The 21,575-nt window shown below is 40.6% G+C and overlaps 1 protein-coding gene across 1 annotated transcript in view; it reads right to left on the reverse strand.

Annotated features, from left to right (window-relative positions):
• Positions 1 to 17,714: 17,714 nt before the first annotated feature.
• LOC143410636 (uncharacterized) overlaps positions 17,715 to 21,575 on the reverse strand; it is a 31,500-nt gene continuing 27,639 nt past the window's right edge. Inside the window, 3 exon segments of the mRNA XM_076871452.1 lie at positions 17,715 to 17,848; positions 18,021 to 20,927; positions 20,930 to 21,575. Of these exon segments, the coding sequence (XP_076727567.1) occupies positions 17,715 to 17,848; positions 18,021 to 20,927; positions 20,930 to 21,575 (3,687 nt within the window).

Below are 21,575 nucleotides of genomic sequence, written 5' to 3' on the forward strand. Positions count from 1 at the left end.
GCTTTGGAAATCAGAATAAATCTTTTAAAAATGAGAATCCATCTCATTTTAAAAGCTAAAGGTTAATGCTGGCAAAATGGAAATAATCTTAAAATAATTTTGTAAAAACAGATTAAGTCAATGGAAGTGTAACTGATGTGATTCTGCAATTTGTATACGGGGTAAAAATGGGAGTTCATAACCCACTTGAATCAAAGTGTGAAATATGATATATCAAGAACTATGTAATGTTTTGAACAACCAACAATAAAAAATAAATAAATAAAATAAAAAAAACAGATTAAGTACAGAAAGTTGAAAAAGTTGTAGATCTCAAGTGATGTTTGCACATTTTTATAGCTTGTAAACTGTTACCAAAGGTAAAATTGTAAGTCTATAAATGTAGATAAAAACCAATGAAGATTTTCCAATATTTTTATTGTCTCAAAAGTATTTTTCCATGATTGCAGTTTGATGAAAGGCAGTCTTATGCATCAGTATTTTGTGTTAATTGCTGAATTTTGTGCTGCATATTGGATAGTACATTTTAAGATTAACCCATGGAGATATTACTACTACTAGCATAGTAATAGTCAGATATAACTGGTCCATAGGTGGAGGAATGGGTTAAACTGGGTTGGAAAAGCCAATGTAACTAATGTAGAACAAACAAAATCAGGTGTTGCCATTAAGTTGACACAATTTAGTCCTCTATTGCTGGAAGAAAAAAGCTTAAAAGATAAAGGTGTGAAAGATTCTTTTGTCATGGCAGCTTCTCAGCAATTTTAACAGCTACTTGATACATAGTCTCTTGCATGGTGACAGTAAACTCATGAGATGACAATTCAGCTACTGTCTTGGTCTGTAGGATTGATTTTACAGCAAACCTTGAGATCAAGAATATAGCAATTACATTGAAGTATGTAAAACAGTATGTTTTGCTCCATTTCTAAATGTTTAGCTGTTGAGGTTTTGCTTTTTTAATCTAGCTTCTTCTCAGTCTCATAAAACGATTGGGTAAAACTTTCATCAATGTACTGTTAGATGTGAACAGTGAAGAAAAGTATATAAAAACTATGAAGTTGGTAATGAAGTCTATCTTCCCTGAAAAATATGCTCATTAATTGAGAAGATTATTAAATCAGTGAATCTAATATGGAAATCTGTTTCGAGTAATCTAAATAAAGCTGTATATTTACATAGTAAGTAAACATTTTAGAAAATTTACCCAATACAGAATAAAAAGGGGGTTCCCTCTTTTAATATTCCAAGAGGAGGTGAAAAAAGGCCATTAGATATGTTGGAGTTAAAGAGCTTTAAAAAGAAATTGCTTCGGTTAATTGTCATGATTAAACAACTTAAATTCCACTCTTAGGTCCTACTTAGCTGCCTTGTTTGGACTGTGAAAAGATTTTTATTTCTGAGATTGAGAAAGGCAGATTTCCTCAAAAGACAGTTCTAGTGACTTAATTGATCCCTCTGAGGAAGTGCGTTCCAGCTAAGGAGACCAGAGTGTATTTTTTTTGTTGGATCAGATTCCAAAGCAGACATTTATGGGGGAATTCTTCCATTACACTCTTGCTGGGAGCCATCAGCCAAGTAGGTATGACAAATTCCTTGCCAGCTTACTCCCATGCTGTCTAGTGGAAGGACTTCTGAAAGGTGACCTTGCTCAAGGACCAGGGCAGGATCCGTGTTTAGGGTGTTCCCCCTTTAGAATAGGGCAGTTTAGCATAATAGGAGAGTAGGGTGTTTCCCCTTTAGAATAGGGCAGTTTAGCATAATAGGAGATTAGGGTGTTCCTCCTTTAGAATAGGGCATATCCTGCTGCTGAGTTCCTCTTGAGTGCTTAGGGTCAGACAGTATATTTTGGGAGACAGAAGCCCATGCGGAGTGGATTTGGGAGAGAGTGGATTTGGGCAGAGAACGTGGATTCCCCCAGAGCGTGTTTGTAGACGGCCGGTGTGAGTTCGGAATAAAGAATTGCTGTTTGAATCTACAAGCTGTGTGGAGACTCGTGATTTGTGCCCAGCCAGAGACTGCGGCATCTGGTGGCTCGTACGCGGAATGCCTGAAGCTAGGGGGTAAGTGAAATTGCTCGCCCCTGAGGGAAGGAGAGCAAAAGAATGGGTGACCATTTCAAAAAACAATGTGTTCTTCTTTTGATTTATTTTGTTTTTCTTTCAAGCTGCCTATCCCTAGAAATTTCTCAGGCAAACTGGAAAAAATGGTTCACTAAAGGTTTGAAGTTTGTCGGCCCTGAGGAAGAGAAAATTGATACAACGATTTTTTATTCCGTTTTTGCTTCATTCAATTTCAGTTTTGTTTTGTGTTACCTTATTGGGTTGTGTTATCTTTATAGTAGATTAAAACAAACTGAAAAGATGTTAAGTAAATTGTTAGAGGTTTAGAACACGGAGAAAGACGTTTTAGATCAAGCAAAAGAGAAGGTCTCTCCAGCTAGTCAGACAGAGGAAGAAAATTTAAAGGAAAAGGGGTTGTTAGGAAAAAGGCCACAACAGGAGGCTGTTACTAACTCCGTTTTATCACAAGAGAGTTTAATTCAACCAACAGCCCCACCGATAGAGACAGCTGAGTGGCCCTCAAACCCCGTAGTTGATAAATGGGATCCTGAGACAGGACCTCAAAGATTAGCATGCCCTGTACTTGAACAGGTAGGAGGGCAGCGAATTCACCGTGCTTTAGATTTTAAAACAGTGAAGCAGTTAAAGGAGGCTGTAACAACCTATGGTCCCCAAGCTCCCTTCACAGTGAGCATGGTCGAGTCCATTACTAACTTGGACATGACGCCAGCAGATTGGGCTAGCATGTGTAAATCTGTGCTAAATGGAGGACAATATTTGTTATGGAAGGTTGCCAATGAGGAATTTTGTGCAGAGACAGCTAGGCGAAATGCAGCAGCCGGTTACCCTCAAAGAAATTTAGAAATGTTGCTAGGAAAAGGACCTTATGAGGGTCAGCGGCAACAAATTGAATATGATCCTGCTATATATGCACAAATTGCTGCAGACGCAGTTAGGGCATGGAAGACTTTACAAGGACATGGAGATTTACAAGGTCAGCTATCTAAGGTAATACAGAGAGCTAATGAACCTTACGCTGACTTTGTAGATAGGCTAATTCAAACGGCTGCCAAAATATTTGGGGATACGGAACAAGCAATGCCATTGATAAAACAACTGGCTTATGACCAAGCAAATCGTTGCTGCAGAGAGGTTATTAGACCATGGAGACATGAAGATTTAAACACATATATTAAATTATGTAGAGATATTAATGAACAAGGGCAAGTCTTGGCAGCTTCAGTACAACAGGCTTTAGATGCCAGGCCAAAAACATGCTATGATTGTGAACAAACAGGACATTTTAAAAGGAGTTGCCCCATAGGAGGAGGGTTTAACAAAACTAGGTATCAAAGAAATAGAATACTGGGTATTTGCCCATGATGCCGTAGAGGGAGACATTGGGCTAATGAATGCCGTTCTCAAACTACCATAGAGGGTACTCCCTTATCGAAAAATGGACAAGGACCAGGTATTTACCCACGATATCGTGGAGAAAGGCATCAAGCTCCATTGCCAAAAAACGGACAGCGGGGCCCAATGCTCCGGGGCCCACAACCACAAATATACGGGGCAATGGAGGAACCCAGCAACACCATCAGAGTAGTGCCCAGGACACACTGTCCATTAAATCCCTCATCAGACAAACCCGATTGAGCACAGGGTTGGACATCTGCGCCTCGGCCAGAGCAGTACTAACTCCAGAAATGGGAGTTCAAATCATTCCTACAGGAATAAAAGGACCTCTTCCCCAAGGGACAGTAGGCTTATTATTGGGACGTAGTTCATCTACATTAAAAGGACTTATGATAAGTCCTGGGGTAATTGATCCCGATTATGTAGGTGAAATAAAAATTATAGCTAGTTCTCCAAGAGGTATATCAGTAATTTCACCTGGAGATAGAATAGCACAGTTGTTAATAATACCCAGCCTACATAATAAATTTCCTAGTCATAGTGTAAAAAGAGGTTCCAGAGGATTAGGCTCCACAGGTGTAGATTGGGCTATGTTGTCTTTAAATTTAGATTCTCGCCCAATGTTAAAACTAAATATTCAAGGACATGACTTTAATGGGCTACTGGACACAGGTGCAGACCTTAGCATCATATCTAGTAAGGAATGGCCAAAACATTGGCCATTACAACAAGCCACTCAAACGCTTCGAGGCCTAGGAGTGGCGACTAATCCCCATAGAAGTGCAATGATATTAGATTGGAAGGATCCTGAAGGTTGTGAGGGAACTATACAGCCATATGTATTGGATCATCTTCCTATAAATTTATGGGGACGAGATGTCCTAGATCAATTAGGTTTGACGTTAACAAATAACATCAATCCTAATGCGCCCACTACTAGGGCTAGACAAGGTTTTAGGAAAGAAAAAAGATTAGGAAAACAAGGACAAGGTATAGCAGCACCAATTCAAATAGATCAAGGAACAGAAAGACATGGGTTGGATTTTCAGAAAGGGCCACTGAGACAATAAAAATTACTTGGAAATCAGAAAGACCAGTGTGGGTTCCTCAGTGGCCCCTGACTAAAGAAAAGATACAAGTAGCCCATGATCTGGTCAAACAACAATTAGCGGAAGGACATATACAACCTTCCATATCTCCCCATAATACTCCCATTTTTGTCATTAAAAAGAAATCTGGTAAATGGAGATTATTGCAAGATTTAAGAGCCATTAATAATGAAATGGTTATTATGGGACCTGCTCAATCAGGGATTCCTCAATTGTCTGCTTTGCCAAAAACCTGGCATGTTTTAGCCATAGATATTAAAGATTGTTTTTTTTCAATTCCAATTCATCCCGAGGATAGTCCACGTTTTGCATTCACTATCCCTGCATTAAATCATGAAGGTCCTGATCAGAAATATGAATGGAAAGTACTCCCTCAAGGGATGGCTAACAGTCCAACTATGTGTCAAATATATGTTAATAAAGCAATCCAGCCACTTAGAAATCAAAATCCTGAACTACAAATATTTCACTATATGGATGATGTATTATTGGCACATAAAGATAAAAACATATTGCTGGAATGTTATGCCACACTTACAAACTTATTAAAAAAATTATAATCTAGAGATAGCAATAGATAAAGTACAATTAAATTTTCCAATTAATTATTTAGGAGTTCTATTATCCTCAACCATGGTCCGTCCACCAAAAATTCAAATACGAGTAGATCAACTCAAGTCACTTAACGACTTTCAAAAGTTATTGGGAGACATAAATTGGATAAGGCCTTATCTAGGCATACCAACAGGAGAGTTGGGACCTTTATTTGATATTCTAAAAGGTCCATCAGATCCAAACTCACCTCGCATGTTAACTCCTAAAGCAAGAAAGGCATTGAAAATTATTGAAACATATATGGAAAATATACATTTGGATAGAATTGATATAAGTTTGCCTTTATTATTTATTGTACTACCAACAAAAAATATTCCTACAGGAGTATTTTGGCAAGAAGGTCCATTATTGTGGATACATTTATCTTATTCTCCTAACACTATTCTTACTAGGTATCCTGAGGCTGTAGGACAATTAATACTCAAAGGAATAAAAGCAGCAAAGGGAGTGTTTGGAATTTCTCCCAATAAAATTATTACTCCATACACTATGGATCAAATTGATGAGTTAGCTAATGAGTTAAATACTTGGGCAATAATCATGTGTAAATCTAATGTTTCATTTGATAATCACTTACCATCTAATCCTTTGTTGTCTTTTTGGTCTAAGCATCCTGTAGTTTTTCCAAAAATGACAAGAAAAACCCCTATCATGAATGCTCCAAATATATTCACTGATGGGTCAAATAATGGTACAGCAGCAGTAGTTACCCCTGATCAAACTTTTACATTTTTAGTACCCAAACAATCAGCTCAAAAGGTAGAGCTTAATGCAGTATTACAAGCCTTTTTAATGTTTAAAGATTCTGTATTTAATTTATTTTCTGATAGTCAGTATGTAGTTAATGCTATAGTATCTCTTGAAGATGCTGGTAGGATTTCCCCTTCTTCTACTGTTTTCTCTTTGTTTTCCACTATACAAAGTCTAATCTGGGACAGAAAAGATGCATTCTTTATAGGACATATTAGAGCACATACAGGATTGCCTGGAGCCCTTAGTTTGGGCAATGATTTAGCAGATAAAACTACACATGACATACATATTTTCTCTACACTAGAAGAAGCTACGAATTTTCATAAAAAATTCCATGTTAATGCTAATACTTTACAAAAGCGTTTTAAAGTAACTAAGGAACAAGCCAGACATATAATAAAACAATGTCAAAATTGTGTGACCTTTTTACCACAAGTTAATCTTGGAGTCAATCCTAGAGGACTGATACCTAACCATATTTGGCAGATGGACGTCACACACTTGCCAGAATTTGGAAAATTAAAATATTTACATGTTACAGTTGATACTTCTTCCGGATTTTTGATGGGCTCCCTTCATGCCGGAGAAAAAACTAAAGATGTTATAGCTCATTGCTTACAAAATTTTGCCACTGTGGGTGTTCCTAAACAGTTAAAAACCGATAACGGTCCTTGCTATACCTCTACCTCTTTTAAACAATTTTGCTCATCATTTGGTATTACTCATATAACAGGAATTCCATACAATCCACAGGGACAAGGCATAGTTGAAAGAGCTCATCAAACTATTAAAACGTACTTACTAAAACAAAAAGAGGGAATTGGAAAGGGGTATATATCCCCCAAAGATAAACTTAAAATAACGCTTTTTACTCTAAACTTTTTAAATTTGGATTCATCAGGACTTAGTGCTACGGAAAGGCATATGTATCCAAAAAATGTGCATAAGCCTAAAGTTCTTTGGAAAGATATTCTAACAGGACAATGGAAAGGTCCAGACCCAGTGATTGTCTGGAGTCGGGGCTCTGTCTGTGTGTTTCCACAGGGAGAACAGCAGCCGATTTGGATTCCAGAAAGACTAACTAAAACGATTTCAACAGATCGAAAAGAAGATGATTTGACTCAAATCCATAACAGCTGATATCCAGAACTCCAGCTTGGCCATTCTTACATCTGCGACTATGATTAACCAGGATGCTTTTTTCAATATCTATTTTATTATTGCATTTTCCACATCATAATCTTCTATTTTTATTTTTTGAGCTCATACAAACCTAGGTTAATGTTTTTCTGATCAGTTTTATTTTTTGACTATAGAGTTTTTAAACATTGCAATGGAGATTTCACCTAGGTAAAGCTACAAGGCCTTTATTATTATCTTATGTGTTGTACGTTTGTTTGCACATTTGTGTTTTGTGTTATATGTCTGTGTGTGCGTATGTCCATATTTCATATATGAGGAGCGCTCATGAGAAAATGGATCCGAATTATTTATTTTTTATTCACGTGATTTAAATGGCTTAATTTAAATTAAGTAAACAGCTGTTAAGGATTCTTTTTAAAGGTGGTTAACAGATCTGCTTGTTTACTAATTTAAATCAGGTAAACAGCTGTTAAGGATTGTTTTTTAAGTAGGTTAACAGATCTGTTTGTTTACTTTCACCTTTCCTTTTCATTATATTTAATAATTATTTTCAGGATAATGTCTTTTTAGCATCATTGCCAGAATTCCTATCTTCATCCCAATGAATATAACTCAACAAGTATGCTCAATCAAGGAGCCAACTTACTTTGGGAGGCAACGGACTTTGGGAAGAGACGGACAGATTGATAGATTCCTCCACTTTGAACCGCTTGCAGAACTTGCCTGGACTATGTAACTACATTTAGTGCAGCTATTGTGGTAATGCTGGCATATATTTGCTGATGGTGTCACCAGTGATCTTTGCTGATGGTGTCACCAATGATGCAATTTTTCCAAAGGAACTGTCAATTGGCTTGGTGTCGTGGCATTTCTGTATCCTCCTCCCTTCTGCTAGTGATGGTCTAAATTTGGGGCCAATGGCTATATGCTGGACCGGCAGTCAGTGACAGGTATGATCCAATTGCAGTGGTATCAACCTAAGACAGGAGGCTGACGCCTAAAGGTCAGTTACCTAAAGGTCAGTTTTCCGATGACGGGTAAGAACCATATGTTGAATTGGACAACCTACCAGGCGCGGTCCTTAAGCCACATTAACGTCACTCCCCCACTGGCACCAAGGCCAAATTTGGGGGCCAACAGAGGTGAGGCAAAGAACCTCACCCCCCCACTGGTGCATAGACCTATCCACAAGTATGGCTGTATGCTGGACCGGTAGTCAGTGACGGGTATGATCCAGTTGCAATGGTATCAACCTAAGACAGGAGGCTGACGCCTAAAGGTCAGTTACCTAAAGGTCAGTTTTCCGATGATGGGTAAGAGCCATATGTTGAACTGGACAACCTACCAGGCACGGTCCTTAAGCCACATTACTTGTTGTTTAATTAATCAGAAGGGGGAGATGCTGGGAGCCATCATCCAAGTAGGTATGACAAATTCCTTGCCAGCTTACTCCCATGCTGTCTAGTGGAAGGACTTCTGAAAGGTGACCTTGCTCAAGGACCAGGGCAGGATCCGTGTTTAGGGTGTTCCCCCTTTAGAATAGGGCAGTTTAGCATAATAGGATAGTAGGGTGTTTCCCCTTTAGAATAGGGCGGTTTAGCGTAATAGGAGATTAGGGTGTTCCTCCTTTAGAATAGGGCGTATCCTGCTGCTGAGTTCCTCTTGAGTGCTTAGGGTCAGACAGTATATTTTGGGAGACAGAAGCCCATGCGGAGTGGATTTGGGAGAGAGTGGATTTGGGCAGAGAACGTGGATTCCCCCAGAGCGTGTTTGTAGACGGCCGGTGTGAGTTCGGAATAAAGAATTGCTGTTTGAATCTACAAGCTGTGTGGAGACTCGTGATTTGTGCCCAGCCAGAGACTGCGGCACACTCTCAGCTGCGAGGCCAGTTGGTTAGTTTGCTGCCAGTGAGTCCAAGGTCATGAGTTTGATAGTTGCACACAGCACTGCTCCACAGGGAGAAACTCTGTAACAAAGACATAGATCACAGCATTATCTCTGCCACTGCCCAGGGGTGTTCCCTTGTGAGCTAGTTTCTAAAGAGCAACCCACTCTATCAAGAACTGATTGTCCCCAGTGAGCTCACTCCTCAAATCATTTCTGCTGAAATGTACAATCTACCAATCACGAAGAAAATGGGATTGGATCTTTAGTGTTTTAAGAAAAACCTTGAAAAAAAAATGAAACCAGAATTTTAACTGACCAGCTCAGTTGTAGTTGTTTGAAAAGTGGACTAGATTTTTTTTATTTTTTTATTTTTTTTCAGGTGGTTGGGTGTGAGATACTTCTAGTCTAGTGGTAAAACAAGGATGCTAAACAAAGAATCAGTGGTTTTAGAACAATATTTTAAAAATATATCCACACGTGGTGCCGCAGTCTCTGGCTGGGCACAAATCACGAGTCTCCACACAGCTTGTAGATTCAAACAGCAATTCTTTATTCCCGAACTCGCACCGGCCGTCTACAAACACGCTCTGGGGGAATCCAGGTTCTCTGCCCAAATCCACTCCTGCCCAAATCCACTCTGCATGGGCTTCTGTCTCCCAAAATATACTGTCTGACCCTAAGCACTCAAGAGGAACTCAGCAGCAGGATACACCCTATTCTAAAGGGGGAACTCCCTAATCTCCTATTATGCTAAACTGCCCTATTCTAAAGGGGGAACACCCTAATCTCCTATTATGCTAAACCACCCTATTCTAAAGGGGGAACACCCTAAACACGGATCCTGCCCTGGTCCTTGAGCAAGGTCACCTTTCAGAAGTCCTTCCACTAGACAGCATGGGAGTAAGCTGGCAAGGAATTTGTCATACCTACTTGGCTGATGGCTCCCAGCAACGTGGTGAATTTTAAAAACATGTGGCTTATGTTATAAAGTTGAGATGCCTTTATTCATTACCATTTTAAAAATTATTTCATTTAATTAATTCAGTGTTTAGTCAGTTCTTCATGGGAGAATTTTGTTTTTGACCTGTCTTATACATTTTTAACTCAAAAGTGAAGCCAGAATTACACAGGCAGATAGGCAAGGGTCAGATCCAGAGAATGGAGGGATTGAAATGTTAATTTCTTCAGAGCCCTTCCTCCACCCTTATCAAGAACCTGTCCCTGCTCCAACCTGTTGCTAAGGTAACCTGTCCCAGGGATTGTCCCTCCATACAGGGAGTTGTTAATTAAGCCCCCCTTCCCTGTCCCCTCAGCTCACCTGTTTCCCACCTTTTGGCCTTAGCACTGAGCAGTTTCTGAGCCTAGTGGTATTTGCAGGAAGGAGAGAGATAAGGGGGAAGAGAGCAGGAGAACAAAGGAAGCCCAGGACATATAAAAAAGGCAGAACATCTTCACCTCCTGGGATACCAGGATACAAGCTATGGCTCCCTTCTCCCTCTCGGGAGACGTCTATGTTACCCCCTTTAAAAATAAACCCTGCTTTATATGCTTGCTTTGGCGAGCTTCTCTAATGTTACACTTAAACATGTGAGGAAGCAGGACTCATCACCTATATCACAAGTATATGAAATACTGGAACTCAATGGTACAGAACATTGGTTGTGACTTTACCACTCGCCCTGCCACATAGTTGTCAACTAAATCCATCCTACTAATTACATCTTGGGCAGCTCTGGAACTGTTGTACATGGACAATACTTAGGACAGGCTCTCCCACTTCCTAATCTAAATGTATTATTCCCCTCCTGTCGGTCTGCCTGCCTATAAAATTATATTTCCAGAATGATCTTTCCAGAACACAATTTTTACCATGTCGTTTCCTAGCTTCTTGTTTTCTTTAGATAAATGTGAGACTCTTTGCCATACATGCACCATCAAGCTCAGCCTCTACCACCCAGTTATATGGAATTAGTTTCAGTTTCAGAAATATACTGACCATAGCAATGTCCTACTCACTTACAAACTGTCTGAAATCTGCTTGCCTCCCCAAAAGGCCTTCCCACTCCTTTCTTCCTTGTAAAACAAAAATCAAACAACTGTTCCTTTTGCTTCTTCCTTAGAATATTTGGGCCCCTCCACAGCTCCCAGGAATGAATTGATTAGTTTAAGCCCATGGTGGTTCTCTCAGCATGCTAACCTTTCAATCAGAGGGATGGTCTTCTAAAGACTTGCCCTTAAAAGGAACAAAACAAGACTTTCCCTTTGTTCCTACTCTCAGATGATGTTTTGGGAGGATGTGAAACTCTAAATAGTTTAAAGGGACAACACTAACTGTGAATAGCAGAGCAGAAAGAGAAACTTGGCTCTGTAATAATGTCCTAAAGTCACTAAATTAACTCCATACTGACTGTCTAATCATGCTATGAAAAATGAAAATTTTCATGTTCTTTAAGCCTCTTTGAGACAGGGTTGTTTTTTTTTTGCCTCCCAAAGGCAAATAATTGATACAATCCCCCATGGCTCCTATGAGGCTTTAGTTGGGTAATATATACTTCATTTTTTGTTAATATTCACCTCCTCTAAAAACTTTTCTTAATTGCCATGTCCTTAGAATTTACCTTCCCTATTGAACAGGCACTTCACAGAAGAAGAAATAAGTGTAGTCAATAAACATATGAAAAAATGTTCAGCATCTATAGCAATTGGAGAAATGCAAATTAAAACTACACTGAGTTTCCATCTCACTCCCTTCAGAATGGCAATTATCAAGAATACAAGTGACAATAAATGTTGCTGAGGATGTGGGGAAAAAGGTACACTCATACCTTGTTGATGGAACTGCAAAGTGGTACAACCAGCAGTATGGAGATTCCTCAGAAAACTTGGAATGGAACCACAATTTGACCTAGTTATCCCACTCCTTGGTATATACCCAAAGACTTAAATTCAGCATGTTATGGTGATACAGCCATCAATGTTTATAGCAGCTTAATTCATAATAGCTAAGCTAAAAACCAACCTAGTTGCCCTTCAACAGATGAATAAATAAAGAAAATATGGTTTATAAACACAATGGAATATTACTCAGCCAAAAAGAAAAATGAAATTATGCCATTTGCTGATAGATGGATGGAACTTGAGATCATCATGCTTAGTGAAATAAGCTAATCCACAAAACCAAAAGCAGAATGTCCTCTCTGATGTGAGATGCTAATACATAATAAAGGGATGGGAGGAAAGAATAGAAGTTCTTTGGATTAGACAAAGGGGTATGAAAGAAAGGGAGGTGGAATCGGAATAGGAAAAACAGAAAATTTGGGCATAACTTTTCTGTATTCTTATGTGAATACATGAGCAGTGTAACTCCACATCATGTACAAACACGAATGGGATCCTAATTAGAATAAGTTATACTCCATGTATGTATAATATGTCAAAATACACTCTACTGTCATGTTAATATAAAAAAAAAACAAATGACAGAATTTACCTTCTCTTTCGTGTAATTACAGATTTTGCATACAGGTGCTAGACCTATCAGGTAGTGTTGCAATACTGTGCTCACAAACCCAAGGCATCTTTTGTGCACTTGGTATAATGTTCTGCCACCTAGTATGAACAAAGCAAGGGAAAACAAATCACAGTTTAAACTGATCATTTTGCCAAAGTTATGTAGCTCCAGAACTGACCATCTAAATGAAAGACAAGTCATTTTTGTTGATGAAGGTAAATGATGGGTCTACAGGCATAAAAATGTTATTTAATCATAAAACAACAAATCTATAGAAAATTCACATCTAACATATACTTGATAATACTATGTAATTTCAAATTATTTTAACATTTTACATTGGTAAAAATTATTTTGCCTTTCAAAGTTTTTAATATACAAAATTATATTTTGTTCCTGAATGTACCTTTTCGTATAGAGGAGAGCAGTTTTTTCATATGTATTTTCCAGGTAGGATTCTCCTAAGTCCTAGAAAGAACAATCCATCTGCCCAGAGGAGCCCATTTTCCAAAATATTACATCCTTTCAAGGCGTACATCCTTTTCTCAGGTCAGTTCTCTTCCCAGCTCACTACCAGATTATGTTGGCATATAGTGTTTTGTGCACATCAGACTCAATAGAGAACTTGTTTAGGAACAGAAACAAGCCCCACTCCAGTCAAATGCAATCAGGTTCCCTGGTGGGTGGAGCTTGAGTACATGCTCAGTACATAAACCTCCACCAAAGGACAGGGGATATGGCTCACAGCTCTAAAGGAGTGCTGCACAAACTATAGCCCCACATTGTCCCCCAGTGCCCTCAGTAGAATAATTTGACAGGGTTGTTAAAAAGTCCAGCCCCATTTTGACATACAGCTGAGGAAACTGCTTCTGAAAGTTTAACAGGTGATGGATATGCAAGATTTAGAGCCACTGTTCTATTGCTTCACTTTTACACAGTTCATTTTTGCAGCTGCTATCACCTACTATCACACTTATTTGTTTTCCCTAGTCACGAACCATTATTGGAGTGAGACTGACACCTGTTCCTTTTGCCATCTGTCCACTAAGACATGCTACTTCCAAATGGATCTATGGCAATAGCTAAGCAGACCAGATAAATATGAATGTCCTCCAAGAAGTTAGCATCAGTTATTTGAATTGAAATATACAGGGGAAAATTGACCTTCAGGATCCTATACACTTTCTACTTTGGAAGAAGTGGTAGTAGTTTCTATTTCCCTGCACATGAGTGCTACATCATGAGAATTGAATTGATGGAATTCAGTTTTCCTTGTTTAGCAACTGGAGAAAAATTCTTTATTGTACATAAAACTGATGATGTGTAAGTATTCCTATCAGTTGTCTATAATTGTATAAAAGTCTAACACAGGCTTAGCAAGTAAAAGCAGCACAATTTTTTTTTCTTATAGTTTTCATGGTTTCTGAGTCCAGGCATAGCTTAACTGAGTCCTCTGCTCAGAGCCTCATAAGAGTGTGATCAGGATGTCAACCAGGAATTACTCTCAGCAAATAAAGGTTGCCTGAAAAATCACTGCCATATAGGTCCCTGATAACATGGCTTTCTTCAGGATTGACAGAAAAATACCTGATTTTAGGCTTTCTTTTTTTGCTATTTATTATTTTCATTGGGACATATATGTATATGTACAAAATACCTACTGACAGAATCCTCTTTTATAATTTCATTTGATTCTCAAAAAGAGGACAGCAAAATAACTTAGGTCACTAGTACTCTACAAAAATAAAACTGATTAAAGAGTTGTAATTATCAGTATCATACAATGTTGGCAACCATTCATCTGCTCTGAAAATACATCTCTATCAACCCAAAGAACACTCTTGATTAGGTTAGTCCCACCCAGGGAATATCACTTTTGATTAACTAAAAGTCAACTGATTAGAGATGTTAATTATATGTGTAAAACCCCTTTACCTTTACCTTATAATGTAAACTAATCAAAGGAGTGAAATCCATCCTCTTAAGAGGCTTCACCTGTACTCAAAGCCTGGTTATTATGCAGGTCATGTACACCACGGGGCCAGAACTTGGAAGCAATCTTAGATTCCTGCCTACATCAATAAAAGTATTTTCATTGTGGAAAGTTTTTATAATAGCTATTGTTTTTTATTAAAAATAGGTATATGTCAGATGAAAAAAAAGTAAAAATGAATATGTAATGGAATTATGATTGTCTTTCACAACTGACTTTTGGTCCCCTTTGCTGTTTGCTAGCAATATTTTAAAAGATTCATACATAGGTATCCAGAATATTCTATGCATGTATGTGTTTTAATACTGATTTGCATATTTCTTTGTTTTTCACTTAACCATCTCCAAGACATAACATTAACACCATATGTTTCTACCATACCCATAAACATGTGTATTTGTATTATATTTCATTACACATTTGTATCATAAATATTGAACTAGTCCTATTTAATAGAAATATAAGTATTTGTTCTTTTGTCATTGAAAATATTTACACTATATATGTCTTTATGCACATGTGTTTTTATGTTATGGGATGAATTCCTGAAAGAAGGATTTTTTTTAATAACTAAGTGCTTTCAACATGCTGAAAAATATTTTTTGAATAAATATTTCAAAGATGTATCAGATTACAACTCCAGTTTTCTTCCATTCTTGACAATACTATATTAGAAAATATTTGGCTTCCTTAGTCTGATAGGTAAATGAAGATCCTTCATTATTGCCATCATTCATGTTTCCTTAAGTAAGAGCATGCTTGAATGCCATTTAATATGTTTAAAGTCATTATATTTATTTTTTGCTAAATTTCTTTTTTATGTCCTTTACTAATTTTTATTCAAAGGCATTTCTTACCCTCTGGCACATAGCAGAATACTCAAGGAGAATTCTGTGAGAAACAGAAAGTATAATATTTTGATAACTTTAAAGTATAATAAGTCATAATGAACATTTAGAGATGTAAGCGTCGGAGGAAGAGACCACCAAGAGACTAACTTTACGCAATATGCAAGAGGAGTTTATTGGATCTGGTTCAGCGCGCTGAGTCCCCAGGATGGCTCGAACAAAAAGGAAAAGCAGCCCAGGGCCCAGAGCAGAGGTTAAGCTGAGCTTAAGTACACCTTTTGGAGGGGGGGGGGGGGCTTTGCATACATCAGAACAAATCATCAGAGCCGTGGGAAAATTGAACAACAACTCTGAGTCATGATTAGCACATTCATTGGCGGGAACAGATTGGACAGGGGTGATTGGTTACTTTTAAGTGGGGTGAACATTTAAACTGATTGGTTCTGGGCCCGTGGTGCCTAGTACCGGGCTACTCAAAGTCCCAAGTTATCAGACCACCAGAGGAGTCAGTGAGAATGTTTACTGGGGCAGTTCCGGTATTGTCCTAACAGCTACAGAGATCAAAGGCTCGGGGTAGCCGAGGAATTTAACAATAATAAACATAACAATGGTCTCTTACTTTACAACCCAAGTCTTGCAGTTTAGAAACTTCACAATGTCCAATCTTTTACACTTTTACTCAGGCTCTGGGCATAGAATCAGCTTAAAAATTTCACCTTTACATTCCCCACTCCTTTTTCTGTCTACTTTTACTCTTAAAAGTAATGAGTCATAATTATTGGAGGGTCTTGTTTTCCATATCTGCCAGTGGAGCATATTGTTGCCTGATTACCATAAGTTTCACCTGTCCAATCTGAGCTCAAAGGAAAGAAACTATGCGGTTAAGTAAACAGGGACCCACAATTAGTAACAGTATAAGAATAATCAAGGGTCCAGCTAAGGCTGATAGGAGTGTAGTTAACCAGGGGGACTGGGCAAACCAAGACTCAAACCACCCTTGTTGAGTTTCCCTTTCTCTCTGGCCCTCTTCAAGGTGGTTTCTTAATTTATTCATGGATTCTTTTACAACTCCAGTATGGTCAGCATAAAAACAACATTCTTCCCTTAGTGCTACTCAGAGGCCTCCTTCCCTCATAAAGAGAAGATCTAACCCCTGCCTATTTTGTAAAACAACCTCAGAGAGAGAGGTTAAAGACTCCTGCAAGGCTGTGATAGAGGTCTCTAATGTCTTTAAGTCCTGATCTATTGCTGTTTCTAACTGGGCCATTTGTTGTGACCCCCAGATCATAGCAGCTGCTCCTGTACCAACTCCTGCAGCAGCTCCTATCCCCAATAGTATGGCCAGAGTGAGGGACACTGGTTCCTGGCAGAAACGGGTTATTTGTCCACCTACTAAACCTTCAAATGATTCTGCATCATGGAAAAGCACCCTGGGGAGTATCTGCACCATCACACAATAATTTACTGAGCTATCAAACACCTGGACTGAAATGCAAGGAGTTAATCCTGAGTCACACACCCACCAGGTTCCTTTCTCGGGAACTAGAAAGCCCTGTGTAACATCAATTTCTCCTATCTGGGTGCATATATGTTGTTTGCTTTTAGGTGGGGACCCTATACATAAACCTGCCCCGGTTACTTCTGGGAGAGTTAACTTTGGATTTTTACCCCAACTAGAGGTGGAACTCTGTGTCTTTATGGCATAAGTCCCATTAACTGCTATCCCTTCATAATAAGGGGGTGCAGCAGAGAGGCATAGCCAGCAGGATTGGGTGAGGTCTGGCTGTGTGGAATTCAGTACCGCGAAGGTTCCTTTAATTAATTCCCAGGGGGAGGAGTCAGCTGTACTCTGGACTGGGGAAGTAGGCAAAGACAGAAACTGGGAGGAATGAGATAGTAAAGGGATTCTGGTAGTTCTAAGTGAAGGGGGTTTGGGATGCTTAATTCCTGGCTTAAGGGGATTGGGCCCTATTGCCATGGGATTTTCTTCCTGCTTAAGTCTGATGGTGAACCAGAGATTAAAGTCATAGGTGGGGCCATAAACATAGAACCGCATTCCCCAGGTATTTCCCATAAGCCATGTCGTCCTGAGGTAGCCCCTTGCTTTGGAGGTAAAAGTTATGTTGAGGGGATTACACAGACTATTTCTTCCACAGGCAGTGTTCAACACTCAGCTAGTCATACAGTCTCTAGTGTTTATCCAGGTGTTATTTCGCCCTACCTGAATCCTGCTATCTGGGGAATTTGGTTTCCACCATGCAGCTCCTGTTTTTTCACAACCCCAAGATTTGCAATAAAAGTCATTGGGCCCTCCACAGGTTCGGGCCTGTTTGCGACTTCGGAAATCAGCTGGACACACATAATAATCAAGACTGACTAGTCGACACCTATGATGTGGGCGATGACATCCATAATGCATATGGTTACCCCGTGGTGATGTTGCCCTGGCTTGGGGTCGAACGGGATCTGTGTGGGGTCCTCTATGTCAGGGAGGTCCCAGTCAAAAAGGCCTATGGCCAGTTGACAAATATCAGAATGGAGACATGGCCTCCAAGTCCATAAGGGGGCTTTATGTGATATAGACCACACTACTTGTCCAGTGGGATTTATAATTTGCCAGTGTTGTTGAACAGGCTGATGGGGATTAGGGCTGCAGGTGGTAAGGGGAATCCATAGCCCTACCCACATGATGAACACACAACTTGAGAGGGTTACCAGTCTGTTCCAGTTTCCAGCCGGAGTCTGGACAGGGCACAGGCTTGAGATGGGAGGCATGAATCTAGGGAACGATCCCATCGACTTTTACCGCTGTAGGCGTTATAAGCAGCACCTGGTATGGTCCTTTCCAGCGAGGTTCCAGGGATGACACCTGATGTCGTCTCACATAGACGAAGTCTCCCAAATGGTATCCGTGTGGGGTTACCTTGTCTCCGGGCTGATAAGCAGTGGCCAGCCGTTTCCACAGGTATCGCTGTGTGTGTTCAAGGGCTTTAAGTCTGTTAAGCAAGGGGGTGTGAAAGGAATCATTAAGTCTCAGGGTTGGGGTCAGGTCCCTGATTGGAGGAGGGGCACCATAGAGAATTTCATAGGGGGTGAGGTTACACAAAGAGACGGAGGGGGTATTTCTTGCACAAAACAGTGCATAAGGTAGGAGCATAGTCCAATCTTTTATGCCAGTCTCTAGGCTTAATTTTGTTAAGGTCTCTTTGATGGTTCTATTCATCCTTTCTACCTGTCCTGAGCTCTGGGGTCTATAGGCACAATGTAACTTCCAATTAATCCCCAGGGCCCTGGCCAATCCCTGACTTACCTGGGCCACAAACGCCGGTCCATTTTTCGACCCCATTACCTTAGGCAGTCCAAATCTTGGAAAGATGTCTTCCAGAATCTTTTTGACCACCATCTGAGCTGTTTCTTTCTTCGTGGGGAAGGCTTCGACCCATCCTGAAAAAGTATCTACAAAGACTAGGAGATACTTAAGTCCATACCTTGCTGGCTTGATTTCAGTAAAGTCCACTTCCCAGAACTGTCCAGGTCTGGTCCCTCTCAAGCGCTTTCCTACTGGAAACTTGGATGGGTATTCATTAACTAATTGGCAGACTTGACAAGCTCTAGTCACCTGTTCAGCTATTTCTTTTCTCTGCGAGTCAGTCAACAACAAGTCCTTTCTTTTGTCTTTCAAGAGTGCCTGTAACTTCTTTGAGCCTAAATGGGTGAGCTGGTGTACATCTTTGACATAGAGTTGGGCTTTTTGGAAATGTAAACTTGGCTCTGTAGGATTCCGGAGTTCGGTGTCTGTGTCCCCAGGCCATAAGTTGCCTGAATGTTCCCCCGCAGCTAAGTCTCCCAGTCGTTGTTCCCCTGGTGTGGAAACAGCTAACAGGGTCACTGCGTTTAGGGCTGCCAGCTTAGCTTCCTCATCTGCCCGCCTGTTGCCAACTGCCACAGGGTCATTTCCCTTCTGGTGCCCCTGACAGTGCACTATAGCCAATTCTTTAGGGCCTTTTACTGCCGAGAGAAGGTGGAGGATCTCATCTTTGTTCTTTATTTCCTTCCCGGCAGAGGTTAGTAGCCCCCTTTGCTGGTATATAGCCCCGTGCACATGAGCAGTGTTGAATGCATAGTGGCTATCAGTATATATAGTAGCTCTTATGCCTGATGCTAGCTCCAGTGCTTTTGTAAGGGCAATTAGCTCTGCTTTTTGAGCTGATGTTCCTTCTGGAAGGCCAGAGGACCAGATAACATTAGTTTTGTTAACCACTGCTGCTCCAGCCTGCCGCTTACCATCTTGGAGGAAGCTGCTCCCATCCATAAACCATATGACCTCAGGGCGGGGCAGTGGCTGATCCTTTAAGTCTCTTCCTACACTGGTCTCCTCTGCCAGGATGTGTTGGCAATCATGAGCGATAGGTCCTGATGATTCTTCTGGCAGCAGTGTTGCCGGGTTAAGTGGAGCAGGGGTTCCCAGAGTTATTCTGTCCTTGTCAAGCAAGAGGCTTTGGTAATGGGTTATTCTGGAGTTTGATAGCCACCTGTCTGGAGGCTGACCGATGATGCTCTCCAGGGCATGGGGGGCTATAATAGTCAGCTTCTGTCCCAACGTTAATTTATCAGCATCCTTTATTAAAAGGGCTGCCGCTGCTATAGCCCTTAGGCAATGGGGCCACCCGCTAGCCACTGGGTCCAATTTTTTTGATAAGTATGCTACCGGCCTTTTCCAAGGTCCCAGAGTCTGAGTGAGCACTCCCCGTGCTATTCCTTTCTTTTCCTCGATGTAGAGAGTGAAGGGTTTTTCTACATCTGGGAGTGCTAAGGCCAGGGCAGATAGCAGCACCCTTTTGATATTATTGAAAGCCTGTTGGTGTTCAGGGGTCCATTGAAATTGGGCATCCCCCTTTATCAGCGGGTATAGAGGGGCAGCTAAAGACGCAAACACAGGAATCCATAACCTACAAAAGCCAGCAGTCCCAAGAAACTCTCTGAGCTGTCTCTTATCAGATGGGGGCGGTATCTGCACAACAGTTCATTTTCTGGACTCAGTAAGCCATCGTTTGCCACCCCTAAGTGAATAACCCAGGAAGATTACTTCTTGTTGACAGATTTGGGCTTTTTTAGCAGAAGCCCTATATCCAAGCTGAGCAAGCTCGGATAATAGTGCTTGGGTCCCAGACTCACAGTTCTCCCTAGTGTTGGCTGCCAGCAGCAGATCATCCACATATTGGAGTAGGGTGACTTCGGGGTGTGCAGTTCTGAAGTCATTGAGGTCTCTGTGGAGAGCTTCATCAAAGAGAGTAGGGGAGTTTTTGAACCCCTGTGGGAGTCTAGTCCATGTTAGTTGGCCAGATGTTCCTGTTTCTAGGTGTAGCCATTCAAAAGCAAACAACAACTGACTGTCCTTGTGCAGGAGCAAGCAGAAGAAAGCATTTTTTAAGTCCAGCACAGTATACCATATCCACTCCGGATTCAGAGTGCTAAGTAAGTTATATGGATTAGGTACTGTGGGGTGAATGTCCTGCACTCTGTTGTTGATCTCCCGAAGGTCTTGAACAGGATCGTAGTCCCCAGTTCCTGGCTTTCTTACAGGTAACAGGGGGTATTCCAGGCCAATTGACAGGGCCTTAGGACCCCAAGAGCCAAGCATTTCTGAATATGAGGTCTTATCCCATCTCTAGCTTCTTTGCTTAGTGGATATTGTTTAATACTGATTGGAGAGGCAGAAGCTTTTAATTCTACTACTATTGGAGGTTGTTTTATAGCTAGACCTAACCCAGCAGTTTCTGCCTAGGCATCAGGATAATATTTTATTCATCTTTGGGGTAGTTTACCTATTTGATCGGTCCCAGGGGCCATGAAGAGTTGATGTTCATCTTCTACTGACATAGTCAAAGCTGTGACTATGGGGGTCTTTACTGAGGGGTTTAGAAACTCCACTTGGATACCATCGGGGTTAAAAGTTATTTTAGCCTGGAACTTGGTGAGTAGGTCCCTGCCCATCGATGGGGCCAGGCATTCTGGGATTACTAGGAAGAAGTGGTGAACTTTTCCCCTTCCTAGGTCCATAGTCCTCTTTGTTGTCCAAGCCCAATATTTACTGCCATTAGCCCCTTGCACTAGGGATCTTTTATTAGATAAAGGGCCCAGTGGGGCCTTGAGGGCTGAATATACTGCTCCTGTATCTACTTCAAAGTTCACTGGGGTCCCCTCCACCTCAAAAGTTACCCTGAGCTCGGGGGGGGG

This window comes from Callospermophilus lateralis, chromosome 11 (assembly GCF_048772815.1).
Source record: "Callospermophilus lateralis isolate mCalLat2 chromosome 11, mCalLat2.hap1, whole genome shotgun sequence".
Taxonomy (NCBI): Eukaryota; Metazoa; Chordata; class Mammalia; order Rodentia; family Sciuridae; genus Callospermophilus; species Callospermophilus lateralis.